At 48.0% G+C, this 21,270-nt stretch overlaps 1 protein-coding gene across 1 annotated transcript in view; it reads right to left on the reverse strand.

Annotated features, from left to right (window-relative positions):
• The window catches only part of LOC142428565 (unconventional myosin-XVIIIb-like), a 181,796-nt gene that overhangs the window by 101,890 nt on the left and 58,636 nt on the right, over positions 1-21,270 (reverse strand). The window contains exons 12-15 of the mRNA XM_075533417.1: positions 18,098-18,257; positions 14,854-15,037; positions 13,844-14,060; positions 8,364-8,473 (exon numbers count right to left, since the gene is read on the reverse strand). Coding sequence (XP_075389532.1) covers positions 8,364-8,473; positions 13,844-14,060; positions 14,854-15,037; positions 18,098-18,257 — 671 coding nt within the window. The remainder of the gene's footprint in view (positions 1-8,363; positions 8,474-13,843; positions 14,061-14,853; positions 15,038-18,097; positions 18,258-21,270) is intronic.

Genomic DNA, 21,270 nt, shown 5'->3' on the forward strand with positions numbered 1-21,270 from the left:
TTAGCAGGCACCCACTGCCACTGAGTCAATTCCTAACTCGCATCAACCCTAAAGGGAATTGTAGAATGGTCCTGGTGGGTTTCCAAAACTGTACATATCTACAGGAGTAGTAAAAGTTCATCTTTCTCCCAAGGAGAACCTGGCAGTTTCAAACTGCTGACCTTGTAGTTAGCAGCCGCATGCTTAAACACAAGGCCACCAGGGATTTAAAAAAAAAAATCTATCTTATAGAAAATATAAAAGAAGATCCTCTGGGTCCAAAACTAATGCTACAGAGGTAACTCAAATACTTGAAGAAATAAAAATTTTTTTTAAAAAAGTCATCCGAGCTAGTAAGCATGAGAGATTATCTATGAACAATTTTCCTTTCCTCTTTTCCTAACTAATTTTTAAAAACTTCCAGTAAATAAAATAAAAAGCATACAGCCGTGCGGTTGGCCTGGTGACATACATAGATGTCATAAATATTCCGTGAGACCTCGATGGTCAAAAGGCTCCAAAAGCTCAAACTTTTCGCTACACAAACAGCAAAGTTCAAAAAAAAAATCTCGGTGTTTTTAACTTTGTTCTACAGGCAAATCAAAACTCTGACATGAAAACCCGTCTGAGCCAGGACACCAAGGGGTGACTCACGCTTCCGTCTCAGCCCCGCTCTCTCAGACAACAAGCAGTGCTGATGTCAGTGCATTACAATATTCATCATTGTGCTTTGGGGTATGTTATTTGCACCAAAAATCAATCATTTGGTTACTGTATTATGTTTTGATATTTCATGTACTGTATTTATTGTGTTTAGATGTTTTAGGACTGTTTCCACAACCCAGGGCTGGTAACTGTGCTAAAATCTGGGGAAAATAATTTTATAAGTGTAATTTTGGGGCCTCCGACCAAATTATTTGGTTTTCCATGATTTCATATGGGAAAAATATATTGTTTTCCAACTTTTTGGTGTTCAAACATGACTTTGGAATGAATTGAGTTCAATAACTGAAGTATCACTGTATATAGGAGTAGCTTCATAAAGTTCATGGGAAGATGAAATAAAAAGATAATGGAATTTTCCCACAAATATTTGAGGCACCCTCGGGTATTACTACAATGGTATTGGTGCAAATAGTGTACGTTTTAAGAGAAATTAAGTTTCTATTAATATAAAATATTTTAATAAATTAATATGCACATTGTAGTCTATAGACCAGCCACTAGGATTGGGGATGAGATAAAATGAAATGGTTCATGAAAAACACTTAGATTACACAAAAGATAACATAGAAGAAGGACAAGAGACACCAGAAAATGAATTAATAAATTTAAAAAGATATTGCCATGGAGTCAATGCCAACTCATAGTGATCCCATAGCACAAGGTAGAACTTCCTCTGTGGGTTTCTGAAACTGTAACTCTTTACAGGAGGATAAAGTCTCATCTTTCTCCCGCCAAGCAGCTGGTGGTTTCAAACCGCTGCTGACCTTTTTGTTAGCAGCCAATGCCTAACCACTACATGCCCAGAGCATTTGTACAGTCATCACCACAATCAATTTCAGAACATTTTCTTCTTGTCCTCATTGTTGTTCGTGCCCCATTTCCCCCATCCTCACCTTCCACGCCCCTAGGTGATGATCAATCCAGTTACTGTCTCTACAGTAGATAAATATACTTCTGAAAGCTGTGTTTCCATCTCTTTAACTCTTCCCCAGGATCATTGATGGCACAATGATTTAAGCATTCGGCTACTAATCAGAACTTACTAATGGGTTATCAGGAGAAAGATGGGGCTGTTGGTAAAGATGTAGTGCTTTGGAATCCTTGGAACTGCCGTCCTCTGTCCTGTGGGGTCAAAATGATGGCAGGGGGAGAAACTTGCTTCCAACCCTTTCTGTGCTCTTCAGTCTACACCATGTCAAAACACCTATTTTGGTCTCCTCCAATCGCAAACTCACTGCCACGGCTGTTAACCCCAACTCCCAGAGACCCCGTAGGGCAGGGGAGAACTACTGCGCCTGTGGGTTTCTGAGACTCTAAATCATTACAGGAGCAGACCGCCTCTTCTTTCTCCCAAGGACTGACTGGGGAGTTGGAAGCCCAGACCTTATGGTTAGGCCACTGCTCCAGCAGCCACCTTTTTGTCATCCTGGAGGGGTCCGAATTGTGTTCCTCAGAAATGTCCTTGGAATTTTAGGAACAAAAGGAAGCATGAAGGATGAATGAGGTCAGGTTTCCCAGAGAGAGTCTCACAGGACCATCCTTGCTACCCTAGTAGAAGGAGCAGGTGCACTGTCATGAAAAAAGGAAACCCAAAATCCTCAGTGCAACTTTCCTGACCTGCTGTTCACCAAGACAGCGTTGTGAAAACTCCCCAATAAGCCCTCCTGATCTTCTACCGAGAGGGCCTCTTGGGAAGCTTAAAAAACAATTGCCATAACCTTCAAGCTGACCTCTGTGCTTTGAGCTTAACTGGCCCAGCAGGTCCCCTTCAAGGGCCACTGTTTGGATTGAACTTTTTTCCCCTAAGGTACCATCATGGGACACTGACAAGTGTATTCCTGAGAGAATTCATCTATAGCCATCCACTGATCACACAGACATGCTTCAACAGGTCTTGTTTGGAATCAACCGGTGCGTGTATGGACTGGAATCCTGGTAGTTCCCCTTGTTGGTTTATCTCTCTATACAAATGGGGGAGAGATGGGATTTCTCCTTCCTTAAAGAGTTAGTTACAGTCTTAGAAACCCCCAGGGGCAGTTCTACTCTGTCCTGGGGGGTTGCTGTGAGTCGACATCAACTTGATTGGTTGATGTTACAAATGGTTAATGGGCACATGCCATAATGGCAAGAATAACCATTTAAAAGACAATGGAAAGTCTTGGTGAAGATGTAAAGAAACATTATTGTTGTTGTTGTTAGGTGCCTTTGAGTCGGTACTGACTCATAGTGATCCTATGTATAACAGAAAGACACCCCCCACCTCCCACCACAGGTCCTTCACCATCCTCACAATTGTTCTTAAGTTTGAGCTCATTGTTGTCACTACTCTGTCAGTGGATCTTGTAGAGGGCCTTCCTCTTTCTTCACTGTCCTTCTACTTTACCAAGCATGATGTCCTTTTCCAGGGACTGGTCTCTCCTGATAATATGTCCAAAATACATGCTACCAAGCCTAACCACCCTGAATCACACATTGCTCATGAGGATGTAAATTGGTGCCGCGGTGCAGGCAAACCATTTGGCAATTACACTCCTCTCCATCCATCCAGTGAGCGCTGGCGGCGTAGTGGTTAGGCATTGGGCTGCTAACTGCAAAGTCCATAGTTCGAAATCACCAGCCTCTCTGAGGAATAAAGACAAGGCTTTCTGTTCCAGTAAAGAAGTACAGCCTCAAAATTCCACATGGGCAGTCTATCCTGTACTATCGGGGGGTCATTATGAGTCTGCATCAACTTGCTGGCAGTGAGTTTGGTTTGAAGTTTTCCAGCCATCCAAGAAAAATGGAAACATATGTCTCCGCCAAGGCTAATATGTAAATGTTCACAACAGCTTCCTTTTGTAATATCTTCAAACCTGAAAACCATTCAAATGCAGTTGAGAGAGGATCATTGCCACATCTGCTGGAGGATTTTTATCTGTGACTACGTGTGAGGTTTTTAAAGCAACGAGAAAGACTTTCGTTTTAGAGAAGGGGCACTAATAACCATAGCAGACAAGATGACTAATTTTGATGACAGAATCACAATGTCTTGCATGTGCTGGTCATTGACTACATATCAATTACTGGGTTAAGGTTAAGGAGCCCATGGAGTGTTGGTGAGGTAAGTTAGCCTACTGGCTGCAAACAATGGGTTCAAGTGAAACAAGAATTGTAAGGATGTCCCAGGACTGGGCAGTGTTCCAATGTATTATTTACAGGGTCACTTTGAGTCAGAACCAACTCAACAACACCTAACGACCACCACCACAACATGGTTTCTGAGTATAACTTCAGAACCAAGGTGTTAAACAGCTCCCTCCCAGGCATGGACTTAGGAGAAAGATGAAGCTTTCTACTCCTGTAAAGAGTTACAGTCTCACAACCCACAGGGGCAGTGCTACTCAGGATGACAAGACCTTGTCTTTTGAGGACAGTCCCAGCTTGGGACTGTGACCTCGCCATGTGAATGTGAGCTTGGGATGGAACTTGTGTAATGTGTGGCAGTCAGATTTTATGTCAACTTGAAATTGTGGAGGGCTGGAGTCTAACCTGTCAATCGGGTCACAGGCTGATGGTGTCTCCTTGTGGGCTTTTTATAAGAGAGAAACTGGGATGGCTCTCTCTCTCTCTCCTCTCTCACCCTTGGCCTTCATCCTTGCTAGGGCTGTATCCGCCTCCAGGGGCAGTGTCCAACGGGTGGCTGACCCTTGAGACTGTGCCCACCGGCCTGTGGTCTCCCTGCTTCTCACTTCATCTTGCTGCATCATCCAACTGCAGCTCTGGGGGACTCACTGCGTCATCCAGCTGCAGCTCTGGGGGACTCACTGCGTCATCCAGCTGCAGCTCTGGGGGACGCAAGGGGTACTGCACCTATGGACTTGGGGTGGGCTGGGGTGGGGGCGCCTTCTTGATGTAAATTTCTTTCTTTCTTTCTTGAGTTTGTATACTACAATTATTTCATCTTCATAAACTCAACTGCATGACCCCTTAAAAGCATGACAAATTTACTCGACTTTCTGGTTCTTATTCTATAACTTCTTCAATGACTTAGTTTTGTTTTTTTTAAATACTGAAGTTTTGTTCATGTATCTTACACAATCCTATATATCCATTCACCTACAATTCTGTTGTACAGTCCCCTCAAGTTATACAATCACTGATGCTATTAGCCCCACATCCTCCCCATCCCTGTGTCTGGGGGCCCTGGTGGGTTACCTGTCTGGCTGCAATTGCAAGTTCATTGGATCAAACCCACTAGCTGTTCCATGGGAGAAGGGGGAGGCTGCCTGCTCCTAAGAAGATTCATAGCCTCAGAAACCCTAGGGACCAGTCCTGCTCTGTCCTCCAAAGCCTCTAAGATGGGAACTGACTTGAGGATGGTGGGTTGGGTGTGGGGTAGGTGCCGCATGTTAACTACACAGAGGACACCACTGGCTAAGACCCCTTCTGTGCCCAGGACAGTGAGTCACCTCTGCTGAGTGTCCATAGCATCCTGACCTTATCTAGCTGTCAGATTTGTCCAATCAAATCCTGGAGGGCTTAACTGCTGTGCATGCAGGGGCCAGCAGCCCATCCCAGCACATGCTCATGTTTAATTCAGAGCACATCACATCGCCTGGAAAATGACTATGTCTCAGGGTGTGTGTGTGTGTAATGTGCTTTCCCTAAGAGACAGGGTGGTGCTGGCTCCAGTGGCTCCCCAAATTCTATGCTGCCACAAATGAAATTTGTGAGCAAAGAAAGCAAAGGCATCCGCAGAGGCAAAGATGCCTGACCGAGTGCAGGCCGCTGGTAATTTTCCATTTTCCCAAGGCCTCCAGCGTGGAGGGAGGCGGTTTCGATTTGGTTGCAGCTGAGCGCTGCGGAGTCATCCAGAATAGAAACAGTCCCATATGCTGCACCCACGGGCCCCGCGGGAGAACACCCTCCCCCCTCCAGCACTATTTGCAGCTGTAGGGCCATCTGTCCCCACCCCAGACCCTCAGCAAGTGAATGAATTGGGGGGGGGAGGAACCAAGGGTAAGGGGCCCTCAAATGAAAATGGGCACTGAACCTGCCTCCCCCATACCCCAGTACTTTGACTCCCAAAGCTAGGAAGTTACTACCAGAGTAAGGATAACCTTGCATTCCCCCCCCCCCCCCGCATTTGAGCTGATGACCACCACCATGACCACACCGGGTCAGGAAGGCCAGACTGGACATTGCCAACCGGACTCTGCTGCAGCAGCCAGCAAGGAGGGGACCTAAGATCTGCGCTCCTGTTTGCTCTTCCAGACTCCACGTGACTGCGACAGAAAGAGAGGATTATGGTGGTAGCCTTCTCAGGCACGTGGTCCTGGGGCTAACTGTTCAACAGGGTTCTGAAGATCGAGTCCACCACCCTGCCCTTAAAAGGTGCTGATGCTGGTGCTTGTGCTGATGATGCAGTTGATGCCGATGCTGACTCACCGTGACCCTACAGGACAGGGTAGAACCGCCCCTGTGGATTTCTGAGACTGTGGCTCTTTAGGGCCGTCAACGTCTTTGTCTCTCTCCCTTGGAGTGGCTGGTGGCTTCAAACCGCTGATCTTGAGGTTCGCAGTATAACATGTAACTCCCTATGTCACCGGGTCTCCTGATGCAGATGACAGTACCAAATATATACTGAGGCCTTCATCTCTGCCAGGCTCAGGGTCAAGCACGCTTTTTCTATTATTAAAGGGAATCTGCAAGGCAGGTGATTGGCTCCATCCCCGCTTTACAGGTGAGGAAACTGAGGCTGAGAGGTGAGAGGAGTGGCTCCAGCTGGGAGGCACACTCAGGGCTGTGTAAGCCTGGGTCTGTGCTCGTTCAAGTAGAGGCCAGCTGCAGTGCGACCGCCTAGCTGTGTGACTCCTGGGAAGTCGTGTCCTCTCCAGGAGCCTCTGTCTTCTTTGTAGGTGGAAACAGTTGTTTTCCCACTGGCTCTCATTTTGGAAGTGGGTGAGATGGGACTTTGAATAGTCCCAAGTGCCTCGGCAAAGCCTGTGAACATCTGCCACCACACATGGTGAGGGTTTGTCCCTAGGCAGGCTTCCTGACCTCCAGGAACTTCTAGTAGAGTTGGATAAAGGAAATCCAAGCAGAAAGTCAGATGACTATGAATATTCACTGTATAAATTCATTCCAAAAAGTTTTGAGCATTCACCATGAGCCAAAAACCAATAAAACTCAAAAAAACCAAATTCATTGCCATCAAGCTCATTCCAGCTCATGGGCAGGGTAGAAACGGTCCCTGTGAGTTTCTAAGACTATAACTCTTTGGGGGAGTAGAAAGCCTCGTCTTTCTCCCACAGAGAGGCTGGTATTTTTGAACTGCTGACCTTGAGGTTCACCAAAGCCCAACCAGTAACCACTATGCCAATAGGACTCCTCAGAACCACAGGGCATCTAAATAATTCCAGATAGCGATAAATGCTTACGGGACCATTAAAAGTCCATGATGTTCACCCCGTGACGAGCAGCACTACATAGTGCCCCGCAACCACTGCCGAGTGCTCTGAAAGGACTCACAGTAGAGAGAGAGGGTAGAAGGAGGGAAACATGTGGAACCAAACTGAAAACTCATTCCAAAGCGCAGTCTCACAGGTCTGGTGGAGAACTGTCTGAGGGCACTACGGCAGTCTTTAGGCTGAGAACTAAACACACCCCCATGGCCCAACTTTCAGCCCACGGGGTGAACAATACTCCAGCAAGGAGGTACGAAGTGCCTTAAAACCATCAAGCCCAGGAGATCCAAAGGGCGGCACTCTCCCATCAGACAAAGCTCAGAAGGCAGGAAGGGATGGGAAAGCAGGAGAGAGGGCAGTGGGAAGCACAGGGAAGAGGCAGGGAGAACACAGTTGCACCGTGGCTGTCAATGTCACAAAACCAAGGTGTGGGAATTACTGACTGGAAAACAATCATGCGCTATAAACCTCCACCGGAATCACAGTAAAAAGGCTTTAATAAAATAATATCACGTAAGGCGATGGGGTAGAGGCAAACACACTGGAGCCAAGATTCCAGTATCAGGATGACAACAGGTTCTGAAGAGTCTGCGAGAGTGGGAGTGAAAGAGGGGAACCCTGGGGATGTAGTGGGTGAGATGCTGAGCTGCTAACTGCAAGGTTGGCTGTTTGAAACCACCAGCCGCTCTTCAGGAGAAAGACAAAGCTTTCTTCTCCAGCAAAGAGTTATAGTCTCAGAAACACCCAAAGGCAGTTCTACCCTGTCCTATAGGGGTCTGTGAGTTGGTATTGACTTGATGGCAGTGAGTTTTTGTGAGACTTTACACAGGTTTTGGATGGGGGGGAAAGGGGTGGGCTGGTACTGCATTGGGCTGCTGACCATAAGTTAGCAGTTCCAAACCACCAGTTGTTCCATGGCAGAAAGACGAGGCACTCTGCTCCTGTGACGAGTCACAGTCTCAGAACCCCCAGAGGCAGTTCCCGTCTGTCTTCAAGGGTCAGCAACTCAATAGCAGTGAGTGTTAAGGGACATCGCAAAGACAGGGAGTCTGGGTCAAACCTGGGGCTAACCTCAGCATTGCCCACATGATCCAGCAATTAGATTGCCCCTAGGACAATCCCATGGACCTCCCATCATCAGGTGGATGTCCACAAAGCCAGGCCCTCTGCCTCCTACCCCCCCACCCCCACTGCTCGCCCAACTCCACATACCTTCCTCTCATCCAGGCCCTCCGAGCTGGACATGAACGTCTTCATGAGTGGAGGGTCCAGGACCTGGAAGCGCCGGCGGAACTTCGTGAGACCCATGTGGTCAGCGTATCCTGGTAGGTGTAGGGGGAGGGGAGAACAAGGAGTCCACCGAGGAGACGCTGTGAGGAGCCCTGGCCCTGTAGGCATGGCATCCGCATCCTAGTCCTCTGGCTTTGCTACGGATGTCCAGAGGGGACTTAACTTCTGGAAAGCTTGGTTTCCCTGTTTGCTATTGAAGGGGCCAGATTCCATCAGCCTTCTACCTACCCCCAGAAAATCTTACCCAAAACATGAGCCCTCTGAAATGTCCCCCTGAAAGTCTGGCATAGCGCAGCCCCTCTGCCTCCTAGAGAGATGCCCCGCATTGACACCAGAGGCTAAGGACCCCTGAAGAAAGATCTTTGTCAACTATCAACACTATCTTCCCAGACCCGCCTGATCCTAGAAGTTCCTTTTTCAAAATGGCAGAGTGGATTACCCATTGGGATGCTAACCACAAGCTCAGCAGTTCAACACCACCATCTACTCCATAGGAGAAAGATGGGGCTTTCTGCTCCCATAAAGTGTTACAGTCTCAGAAACCCACAGCGGCAGTTTCTCCCCTGTCCTATAGGGTCGCTACGAGTTGGAATCAACTCATTGGCAGATTTATTTGTTTTTAAATTGGGACCCCTGGTGGTGTAGTGGTCACAGGTTGGCTGTGATTCACATGGTTAGCTGTTTGAAACCACCAACTGCTTCACGGGAGAAAGACTGGACATTCTACTCCTGTAAACACTTACAGTCTCAGAAACCCACAAGGGGTCACTGTGAATCAGCATTGACTCAATGGCAGTGAGTTTGGTTTTTCAGTTTGGTTTTTAATTTGTCCAAAGGGTGCCTCTAGCGGCATCTAGGAGGTACTGCATTGGACAGCAGGTCAGTGATTCAGAAAAGAATGCTGAATTTTCCATGGAGGAATTCCCATTCAATGCCCCTCAGTTATGGCAACTACCTATCTTTCAGTGTCAGTGGGGGACAGGGAGGGGGCAGTACTACTGTAATGCTAAGTGGATTTCAGCAGTTTCAGACTAAGACAGACTAGTAAGAAAGGCCTGGAGATCTACTTCCAAAAATCAGCCAAGAAAAATGCCAGGTATCACAATGTCAGACATGGGCCATGAGTTGGGAGCTGGCTCATGGGCCACCAAAGAATGACAATGTCTTGTTGTCCCAAGGAAGTAGGTCACTGGTCCTTCACCCACCCAGCCACTGGGTAGAATCCACTGGCAATACTTTGAGTTAGCAATTGAGCACTTAATCACCATGTCATCACCAGGCTCCTTCTGATAGCCTCTTAACCATCTCTCTGCCCATCTGTCTGTTTTTAAAGGGGGCTGTTAAGAGGCATAAATATATTCCTTTATTTTTTAATCCCACTGTTCCCATGAACTTTTTGAACCTGCCTCATATATATGTGCATACGTATACAGATATAAGTGTGTGTATTTAAAATTTTAAATATATATACACATTAACTATATGTGCATGTGTTTAAGATATAACACATATATTCACTATATGTGAGTGCTTAAAATAATATGTCCTGCATATTTGTGTGTCTGTGTGAGAGAGAAACAGAGACTTGGATGGGGCTATGGCCCTTCCCCTTTCGGGTCTAGAACTGGACTATTCCACCAGTTAGAATCATCAACCATTGAAGTGAAGGTCAGCACTGACCCCAGGACCAAGCACAGAGGCCAGGAAAGAAAGAGGCATGGAAACAGGACACTGAGGGAGGAACTGGAAGAAGGGATGGAACATTTTCTCTGCCATTGCGTTGATGCTGACCCAAAGCACCCCTACAGGACGGAATGGAACTGCCCGGGTGGGTTTGTGAGACTGAAACTCTTGACAGGAATAGAAAGCCTCATCTTTCTCCCTGGCAATTTCAAACTGCTGACCTTACAGTAAGCAGCCCAGTGACATAGAGGCTCCTGGTTGTACATTAAGGAGATGGCAATGGAGGATTGGAATCAGAACGTACAAGAGCCGCTGAAGGTAAAACCAGGATTTGCTCAGTAAACCTTCACCTAATTCACAATACAAATGAGAGAGAGAGAGATAAACAGAGAGACAGAGAGATTTGGAGATATATGAACAAGAAAGGAACTAGTCCTAGTCAGGAAAGGTTTATCCTGGGGTGATCAGACTTTCACTTAGTTGGGAAGCTCCCTAAGCCGAGTTGGGCTGTACTGAGAACAGAGGGGGCGGGGCTGCATGGGGGGGGTGGGAGTGGGGAGGCTTCCCTAAGCTGAGTGGGCATACAGTAGCTCAAAAGGTCCCTGAGTGAGTCAGGAAGCCAGCAGCCAACCAGAATCGATCTGCCAGTCTCATGTCCCTCCATTTCCCCCCTCTTCTCCCCTCCAGCCCCCATCCTGTCCCCACCATTATCTGTCTCCCTCTGCCTGTGGCTATACAGGCAGGAGAAAATCAATGAGGTGCTTGAGAGAGAAAGGGTCCCATTCAGCTCAGCTTTCAGCTGTTGCCAGGCAAAAGCCTCCTGCCTGGGGTCCCATTGTTAATGGGCTGGAGGAGGCCCAGGCAGCAGCCATGGGTGGGGGTGGGGCAGTCACCCCAGAAACATAGCCTGAGATGCTCCCCAGCCCCTGACACCTCCCCCTGCTCAGCTACAGGGAGGGAATGGATGTGTCCAAGCACATTCTCGCTGCCAGGGGGTCATACATCTCCAAATCTCTCTCTCTCTAAGGACTCAGTGGCCGAAAGGAATGGGAGAGATTAAGATCAAATTCAACTGGGAAGATGAACTACTGGTGCCAGCCCCAGGTCGCTGCTTGCTTTCTAAAAGGGAGACCTGGAGATGCCATCCCATGGATTACAGAAGACCTGGTGGCACAAACAGGTAAGCACTCAGCTGATAACCCCAACGTCAGTGATTCGGATCTACACAGAGGAACTGCAGAAGAAAGGCCTGGCCATATGCTTCTGAAATGCCAGCCCTTGCAGACCCTGTGGAGCACAGTTCCACTCTGACACATAGAGGGACCACCTGGGTCTGCATCTGCTCAAGGGCCGTGGATTTTTTCATTTAATCTCCCTGCACGACAGAACAAGACTCTGCCTTGTCCTGTACCATCCTAACAAATCCTTTGAGACCTGGGTCTCCTGTTGGAGTCACTGAGTCAACCCATCTCATTGAGGGTCTTCTACTTTCTTCATGAACCCTGTACATGACCAAGCATGATGTCCTTCTCCAGAGACTGGCTCCTCTTGATAACACATCCAAGGAATGTGAAGTCAATTTCAGACTGCAGGTGCTGGTAAAAAAAAATGTGTTTTTTTTTCCATTTCTACAACTTGGGTAGTAGTGGTTGGAGCATAAATTTGAATAACAATCCTATTAATGGGTCTTCCTTGCATTGTACTTGCGAGGTGACATCCAATCAGTTCTGATTCATAGCGACCCTCTGGACAAGAAAATTAAGGTCTGCCTAGTCCTGTACCATCCGCACAATTGTTACATTTGAGCCTATTTGTAGGCATCTATTACGATGCATCAATTCTTCTCTGGTCTTGTTTTTCCCATATCCAAGATCACTCTTATAGGTGTGTGGAGATCATCCTACGACAGCGTCGTACTTCAGGAAAGACCTGAAATATTCTCAAAGATAATGCCATTCCTCTTAGATTTACCATGCTCAGCAGTTTACCTTGGTATTCTCAGCATATGATTGATTCAAAGGGGCCAATGTTCATCCACTTCAGCTCACTCACTAAGATAGCCATCTCTGACCACTTCCATTTCATCTCTGACCACTATTGTCATAGGTTCATATACTTCTTACATTCCATGTTCCGACCATTAATGTATCCTTGCGGCTATGTCTTCTCATTTTGAGCGGTGCCTGATCAGCAAATGGATGTCCCCAAAGCTTGGGCACCAGAGAAGGGAGTTCCGAATATCCAAGAGCCACCACCCCTGGGTTCCTAAAAGATGATGCTCTTCAATGAACGGACACAGCAGAAGCTTGTCAACTCTTCTCTGAGGAAGCAGCGCTTCCCCGGTCATATTTTGAGTGCTTCCAACCTGAGGAGCTCATCTTCCGCTACTATGTCAGACAGTGGACAGCTGCGATTCATCAAGTTTTCAGTGGCTCCGTTTCACAAAGTGGACAACCTCTTCCTTCTTCCCAGTCTAGGCTTGGTCTAGACGCTCTTTTGAAGCCTGCCCACCATGGGTGAGTCTGCTGTATGTGGAATACTGGTAGCATAGTTTTCAGTGTCACAGAAGCACACTGGGCTGACAATGGGTGGAGCTGAATAAGGGGACTGTCAAACTCCCAGAAGCAGCGTTCGCGGCCCTCCCCGAATTCTCCAGCCTCATCTCCCATGATCATGACTCACTTTGAACTTCATGCCCTGAAAACACCTCACTTCTCACATGTTTCCTTCCCTTTGAGCACACCGGTCCCTCTGCCTACCGTCACTCCTCCCCAAATGAGCTTTTCCTGCTGTTTCCAGAAGCAATTAAGATGCTACCTTCCCTAGGATCCCCACAATTTCTCCACTGAATAAGGAGCCCCCCACTCTAAATATCTGCTATCCCCTGTGATGTACGCACATGTCACATCATATCAGTATCATCAGGAACACCAGTACCTACTTGGTCCTCCCACAGCACTCTGTAAGCCTGTTGTAGACCAAAAGGGTACCCTCCATCCTTGGGTGGGAAAAAAAAAAAATCGTTTGCAATCAACTATTTGCTTGAAGGATGAGCATTCAAACCCACCCAGAGGCATTGCCTGGGGTCTGCTTTCCCTAAAAGATGCCAGCTAAGACGAGCTTATGAAGCAGCTCTGCTCTGTCACTTATGGGATCGTCATGAGCCAGAACTGACTCCAGTGACCAAGGGCATAGAAGGCGCCCAGACATTTGCATCACACCAATCACACCAGGTCACACTAATCACACCAAATCACACCAAACTCAGTGGTATCGAGTGGAGTACAGCTCAGTGGGACCCTATGGAGCAGGGTAAAATTGCCACTGTGGGTTTCCGAGACTGTGGTTCTGCGTAGGAGTAGAAAGCTCCGTCCTTCTCCCTCAGAGGGCTGGGGCTTTCAAATGGCTGACCTCACAGTTAGCGCCCCAACTTGTAATCACTCTGCCACCAGCGTTTCTGACTTGCATGGGGAAGAGACAAGAAGGGTGTAGCCCTGGTCTTCCAATTGGCCTTCCTGGACATGTGATCTGGGGACATAACAGATGCTTGGGACTCAAAGGGAGCTGGGTTCAAATCATGGCTCTGCCTTGTCCCAGCTGTGGGACCTTGAGGAAGCCCTTTCACCTCTTTGTCTCTCTGTAAAATGTGGGTCGTTACAGCATCTCTCTGGCAGGGCTACTGGGAAGATGGTTGGTGCTCTGTTCCTCCCACTTCTTACCTGCCCTGTGCAGACGCAGTGCCTCTAGGATGTGGAAGCCCGCCAGCTGGGTCCGCAGTGCTGGGATGTCCACGGCCAGGGGCCCACCTGTCTTGTCTCCCCCAGCCTGGGGTGAAGGCGGACACTCCAGACTGGCTGTGTTCTCCACCATGGGCTGGGACATTAGGCAGTGGATGAAGTGTAAGTGGGACCGTCTGATCACATTCAACAGTGCGTCCTAGGGCAAGAACAGACAGGTCAGGGCCAGCTGTCTTAGCAGGACAGATGGCCTGCATCCTCCCTTCAGCCTGGCCTTCGCATCATGGTCCTGCATCCTCCATCAAGGTCCCCCCACCTATGATCTAAAGGCGGTGTTTCCCCAAGCGGTAGAAGTGGGGTGGGGTACTGGAGCAATCTAGGCAGAGCTGCAGAAGCAGAACTTATACTTGAAGCCTGAGTAATGAGCTGGAGTACAATTTTTTTTTTTCTGGAAAGGGGGTGGGGTCTTATTTCCTAGCAGCATCTGCAGGCACAGATGGGGAAACTGAGAACTAGATAATCTATGTGGTGGGCCCAGGACCCTCAGGTGAAGGGCTGGGATTCGTATCAGACCTGAGATGAGGTCTTTTCTAAGGCAAGATGCTTGAGGGGGTTGATTTATGGCCCCAAAATTTACTCTGCCGTGTCGTGCCCTCCGATGGACAGAAGTATCTCATGGATGGTGGGAGCCGTGTGTCCCTAATCAGGCAGTAGATTCACACCCCACTGGCTCCACCACCCTCTTCTGAGGAGCCCCTCTGAAGAGCAAGGCGAGCAGGATGGCCTTCCTTAGCGAGGTCCTTGTGGTGTCTCCTCAGGACTTGCCTTGCACTGAGTCCCTTCTCAGCTGCGCAACCTTGGTCACATCTTCGCTCCTCTAAGCCTCCAAGTGCTCTTCTGTGGAATTTGGGGTCATGCCCACCCCTCCCCACAGGACAGCAGAGAAGGTCCCTCACTGGGCGGGGGGAGGGGGGGAAATGGGCTTCACTCACCATCTGCAGTTTGACCTGGGCACACGCGGCCCTTCTCCTCACTGCAGCCAGGCTGCTGGCAAAGATTCTCCTCACGGAGCAGCCCCGCTGCAAGGCCTGCTGGGAGGTGCCCTCCATGCCTGCCACGGCCCTGCAGACAGGGGGCAGCTTGGCCCGAGCCTGGAACAGGCTTCTCAGCTCATCCCTGGCAGGAAGGGAAGAGAAGGGTTCTAGTGGGCTGAAGGGGAGGCCTCTCTATGGAAGGAGGCTGTCTACCCTGCTTCTGGCTAATTTGCTCCCTGAATCCTCCAGTCGAGTCAAGCTCCCCTCTGCCAGAAGTATCTGCTTCCCGACAAATGCCAGCACCTTCCTAGACTGCCTCTCTCCCCCCTGCTCCCTCCTTCCCTTACACTCCAGAATCTCTCCTTCCCGAGAAGTCCCTGCAGGGACCCTCTTCAATATTGCTTTCTTAGAGAGCACCCCTCTGACTTCCTGCCAGCCACACGGCAGTGGCGGGCATGTTGCTATGATTCTGGAAGCTATGACGCCGGGATCTCAAATACCACCAGGGTCATCCATGGTGGGCAAGTTTTAGCAGAGCATCCAGACCAAGTCAGACCAGGAATAGAGGCCTGGCGATCCACTTCCAAAATGAACCCATGAGCATCATTCAAATCACAGTCTGACAGAGCGCTGGAAAACGAGCTCCCTGGATTGGTGGTAGTGGTGGCGGTTAGGCGCTGACGCATTGTTTCCGACTCATAGGCACCCACCCAGTCCTGCACCGTCCCTACAAAGGTTCTTATGTTTGAGCCAATGGTGGCAGCCACTGTGTCAATCCATCCCATTGACGGCCTTGCTCCTGTCGCTGCCCCTCTCCTTTACAAGTAGGAGGTCCTTCTCTAGGGACCGGTCTTTCCTGACAACATCTCCAGAGGCTGTGAGATGAAGTCTTGCCCTCGTGCCTCTAAGGAGCCTCCTGGATTGGAAGGCCATCAGAATACCAGCGAGTGGCTGCAGCCATGGCCTGGAGCAGGTGAGGGGTGGTGGTGATGACACAGGGCTGGGTACCAGTTTGTTCTGCTTTCAGGCTTGGGAAAGTAGAGGGGCAGCAAGACAGAGGAAGACCCTGGAAGAGATGGAATGACACGGTGGCTACAACAATGAGCTGAATCATAAGCAACAGGGTGAGGATGACACATCCCGGGTGATGCTTCCTTCTGCTGTGCCTCAGGTCCCTATGAATCAGAACCAACTCCACGGCAAATTACACCACCACCACCACCACCTGAGGTCACTGTAAGTCAGAGGAAACTCAATGACAACTAAGCAATAACATACTTAGAACAAACAGGTCTAGTCCACTCACCAAAACCCAGAACCAAGCCCACGGTCTCCAAGTCCACTCTGATTTCTAGTGACCCTGCCTAGGATTTCTCATTGTCAATCTTTTTCTTTCTTTAATCATTTTATTTGGGGCTCATATAACTCTTAAGACCATCCATCCATCCATCCATCCTTCCATTTGCCCATCCACCCATCCATCCATCCATCCATCCATCCATACATCCATCCATCCATCCATCATGTCAAACACATTTGTACATCCTTAAAACATTTTCTTTCTACTGAGCCCTTGTTATCAGCTCTTCATTGTTTTCCCCTCCCTCCCTCATAAACCCTTGACAATCTATAATTATTATTTTTTCATGTCTCACACTGACCAATGTCTCCCTTCACCCACTTTTATGTTGTCCATCCCCCAGGGAGAGGGTTATATGTTGATCATTGTGATTGGTTCCCCCTTTCTCCCCCACCTTACCCTTACCCTGTTGGTATCACTACTCTAAATATGGGTCCTGAGGGGTCAATCTTGACAGAAGCAGTCTCACCATTCTCCGAGGGCGTAGCTAAGGGATTCGAACTGCCAGTCGTGGAGTTAACAGCCCAATGCTGAACTCACAATGGCTCCAAGTCTCCTCATCCAATCCATAGCATCATCGTTGATCAGGTTCCCAAGACTCTAAACCTTTGTGAGAGCAAACAGCCTCATCTCTCTCCCCAGGAGTGGCTGGTTGGTTTAAACCATGAACCATGTGGTGACAACTCCACAGTGCCATCTAGCTGATCCCATCCACTGTCATTGAGTCAATCCCAAATCATAGTGACCCTAGAGGGCAGAGTAGAACTGCCCTCTATGGTTTCTGAGGCTATAAATCTTTATGGACGTGAATAGCCTCATCTTTCTCCTGGAGTGGCTGTGGGTTTGAACTGCTGACCTTGCAGTTAGTAACACAGCTCACAATCCACTATACCACCAGGGCTCCACCGCTAAGTCAATCTCTATCTCTCGCTGCCATTGAGTCAATGTACACTGATAGCAACCCTATAGGACAGGGTAGAAATATCCCTGAGAGTTTCTGAGACTATAAATGTTTTCAGGAGTTGAAAGTCCCGTCCTTCTCTTGCAGAGGGCTGGTGGTTTTGAATTGATGACCTTGGGGGTTGGAATCCAAGCATAACCCACTATGCCACCGAGGCTCCTTCTCTAGGCCACAGTAGGTGCTTGAGATATACCTCCTGTAAGAAAGTATACTTCAATGTCAGGACAGCCACTTCCTTGAGCTACAAAATGATGTCCAATAGATGCCCAGCTGTGCCAGGAACACAGAGAGGGGCCCTCACATGATGTCATGTCTGGTCCTGTCTGCTTTCATGCCCATGGCCCCTCCGTAGCAGTCTCCACCATCTACTCCTACAGGAATCCAACAGGAACCTGAAGGACCTCTGTACACACACACACACACACACACACACACACACACACCCTAGGCTAGCCTATTTGCCCAATTCTCTGACTTGAACCCATGGGTAACTGCCAGCCCCCTGCCAGGACTTTGGGGACTCATATTTTGTTTGTTTGTTTCACTGCTGCAAATGCATCAATTCAGTTTTATGCCTCATTCTAGGATGTCCATAAAAGTTGTTCCAACCCCATCATTTCTCAGACTTAATGAAAGGCAGAAAGCCAAAAGGAGAAGCCAAGGTATCTTTCTCATGTTCTTTCTCCCCAGGAGGCCAGCTGTGCTGGGCAGCTTCAAGAACAATTGGCACTACCATTCTTTGTTCTATTTCAGAGGGCAGCATTCCCTTCTGCCAAGCCCCTCGAGGGCTAAGCTGCCATAAAGGAAGGAGTCCCGAGGGAAAGGGATCCACAGTGGCTTCAGGGTCCTCCGGCCCACTCCCCCTCCCTGACTTGGCTCACCTTTTTGACTGATAGAGGACCTGGGGGGCATCCAGGGTGGAAAGGTTGGGCTTAGCTCTGTGGATCCAGCCAGTGAGGTCATAGCGCACAGGGTCTTGTCCCAGCTGGTGGAAGATCTCGCAGTGCAGGGGCTGTTCACAGGTACGCAGGACGGGGACCTCTGAAAGGGACAGCAGCAGGAATGTCAGGGCTTGCTGGGGAAGGGCGTTTGGCAAACTGCCAAGCCAAGTATATGCTTTTGGGTTTCAATTTGCCTGGGACAGCAGAAGAGGAGGGAGAATTGGGGAAGAGGGGTAGGGTGTGGCATGTATGGCTAACTGCTTCCATGAACAACAATGCCTCTCGTGTCATGAGGGCAGACCTGGAATGATACCCTGATTCCATAAATGAATGATGTGTGTGTGTGTGTGTGTGTTAGGTATTGAGCTGCCAACCACAAAGTTGATGGTTCAAACCCATACAAGGGAAAGCGATGAGGCCCAGGGCTCCCATGAAGATGTAGTCTCAGATACTCTACGCCGGGTCACCGAGTTGGAATCAACGTGATGGCAGTGGTTTGGGTTGGATTTGGGATCCTTTCTCTTTTTATTAAATCATATTGAAAAAACATTGTTGTTGAGAATGCACGGGGATATTTCAAAGTTTGTGAAAAAATTAGAGTTCAAAGATGATAAACTTTTGGGTAAGCTTTTTGAAGGACTATCGAAAACACAGCAGAATAGACACCAATTTAACAGTTACCACCCCTACAGGTCAATGACGTCACGGCATCCTTTGCATGACGCAACCATCCTCACTGCCTTTTCTGAATTGTTGCCATTTCATTCACATGCACTCACTGCTCCCTCCATCTCCTGCCTCATCTTTCGTCTGCTGTTGACTTTCATTCCATTTGATAGTTCTTGAAAGAGCAGCACAATGATCAAAATAGGCATTCTTTCTGAGCCATACTAAACTATCATTTGGTTTTAAGAAGACTTCAGAGGGCATTTCTGGTTTAAGATTGAGCAATGATTTTAGGTCAATCATTTCCAGGGCTCACCAAGCATCTATGGCTCCAGAAAGTCTGGAGTTCATGGAATGCCAGTTCTCTATCTCCCCCCCTCTCTCGATCAGGATTCTTCTACAGAATCTTTGATCAAAGCATTCAGTAATGGTAGCCGGGCACCGTCCAGTCCTCCTGGAGTCATGGAAAATGGAGCGGTTGTTCATGGAGGAAATTAGCCACAGGTCCCATTGCTTTCTCTTGTTTCTGACTCTCCTTCTTCTTCTACTGCTCCAGGGGAAAAGAGACCAATTTTTGCCTTCGATAGCCACTTGCAAGCTTTTAGACTCAGGCATTCTCCAGATAAATATGGGATAGAACAGAAGTACTAACCATGTTATCAGGCCAATTGGCTGGATGGCCCCAGAAGCCATCCTGTGTTAGTCTGGGAAGACTAGAGAAACAAATTCATAGCCACTCATATGTGTACAGGAAAGAGCCTTACATACAAGAGCAGTTGAGTATTGAGAAAACATCCCAGTCCAGTCCAGATCAAGTCCATAAGTCCAATATTAGCCCATTTGCCCAATGCCAATCTACAAAGTCCTCTTCAGACTTAGGGAAGTCTTATGTTCAGAAATGTCTCACAGGGAGTGAGCCGAGAGAGTGTGTGTGTCTCCTGCCTCCAAGGAAGAAATACAGGAGTTCCCAGAATCCTCAGGAGGTGGTCATGTCCACACAGAGGCCTCACTGGCTATATTGTTATTGACAGGCTAGACTCAAGCCCTACACTTTTAATCCTCAAATTAACACCAGATTATATAACTACCACATATACCACACAGTTTCAAACCAAGAAAATAAACCCTGTGAGGCTTCTGCTTACACACACGCAACCTCAACAGCTCCTCCTTTGCTCTGTGCCGAACACTCCAACCAGAGACTCTATAGCAGAATCTGCTCAAAAAGGGAAATGCAGCACAAAGTGACGGTATATCCTCCTGGAATCCAAACTTGCTGGGGCTACGGGAGCTGGATGAATCCAAGAAAGACTGCCTGAAGATCATCTTTATATCTTTGATCTTAAACCAAAAAGATCTCCCAAAGGCTACTTTACCCCCAATAAGAGGTTAGGTTATTTAGTAAAGAACGTTTGCCTTAAACACCAAGCTCTTTTGGAGAACAAGCTATATGGGAGCAAATTTATAAGAGCAACTCAAAAGGTTAAATAAAGACCTTGGGGGTGACGGTGAGTTTATGTCAATGAGGGGGGAATCCATTGAAAAGGAGGGTGAGGCTCTATAGACAATTGGACATCCCCTTACAGAGGGGTCACAAGGAAGAGACAAGCCAGTCGTAGTGCAGTATAGCACCGATGCAACATACATCTTCTGTTCTTTAATGCCCCCTCCCTACTCTCATGACCCCAATTCTAGCTTACAAATCTGACTAGACCAGAGCATGTACACTGGTACAGATAAGAGCTAGAAACACAGGGAATCCAGGACAGATAAGCCCCTCAGGGCCAATAATGAGAGTAGTGATTAGGGCAAGAGACTAAGGTAAGGGAAAGGTGGAGGAGAAAGAGGGAACCTTAATGATGTACCTATAACCCTCTCCCAGAAGTACGAACAACAGAAAAGTGGATGAAGGGAGACATCGGTCAGTGTAAGACATGAAAAAAAAGTATAAATTATCAAGGGTTCAGGAGGGAGGGAGGGAAAAATGAGTTGATACCAAGGGCTCAAATAGAAAGAAAATGCTTTGAAAATGATGATGGCAAAATATATACATATGTGCTCAACACAATGGCTGTATGTATGGGTTGCGATAAGACCTGTAGGAGCCCTCAGTAAAATTATATAAAGAAAGAAGATGAAAAGGAGGGTGAGGAAAGTTACACAACTTGAAGAGTATCATCACTGTCACCGAATTACACATGAAAAATTTATTGACATGGTATGTTTCCTGCATGTACTTTCAACAATAAAATATAATGTGCCTTTGCTTCCCATTTAACTGTGTTTCCAGATAGCTAACACTCTATGCACACCTCACCTGGATGCTCCTAACCCCACAGTTACTTGAGGACAAAGCCATGGCCTGAGCCAAACCACGGTATTTTCAGTTGCCTCCTATGTATGTGAAAGTTGGAGACTGACAAAGGAAAAGTGAAGAAGAATCAGTG

This window comes from Tenrec ecaudatus, chromosome 16, assembly GCF_050624435.1.
Source record: "Tenrec ecaudatus isolate mTenEca1 chromosome 16, mTenEca1.hap1, whole genome shotgun sequence".
Taxonomy (NCBI): Eukaryota; Metazoa; Chordata; class Mammalia; order Afrosoricida; family Tenrecidae; genus Tenrec; species Tenrec ecaudatus.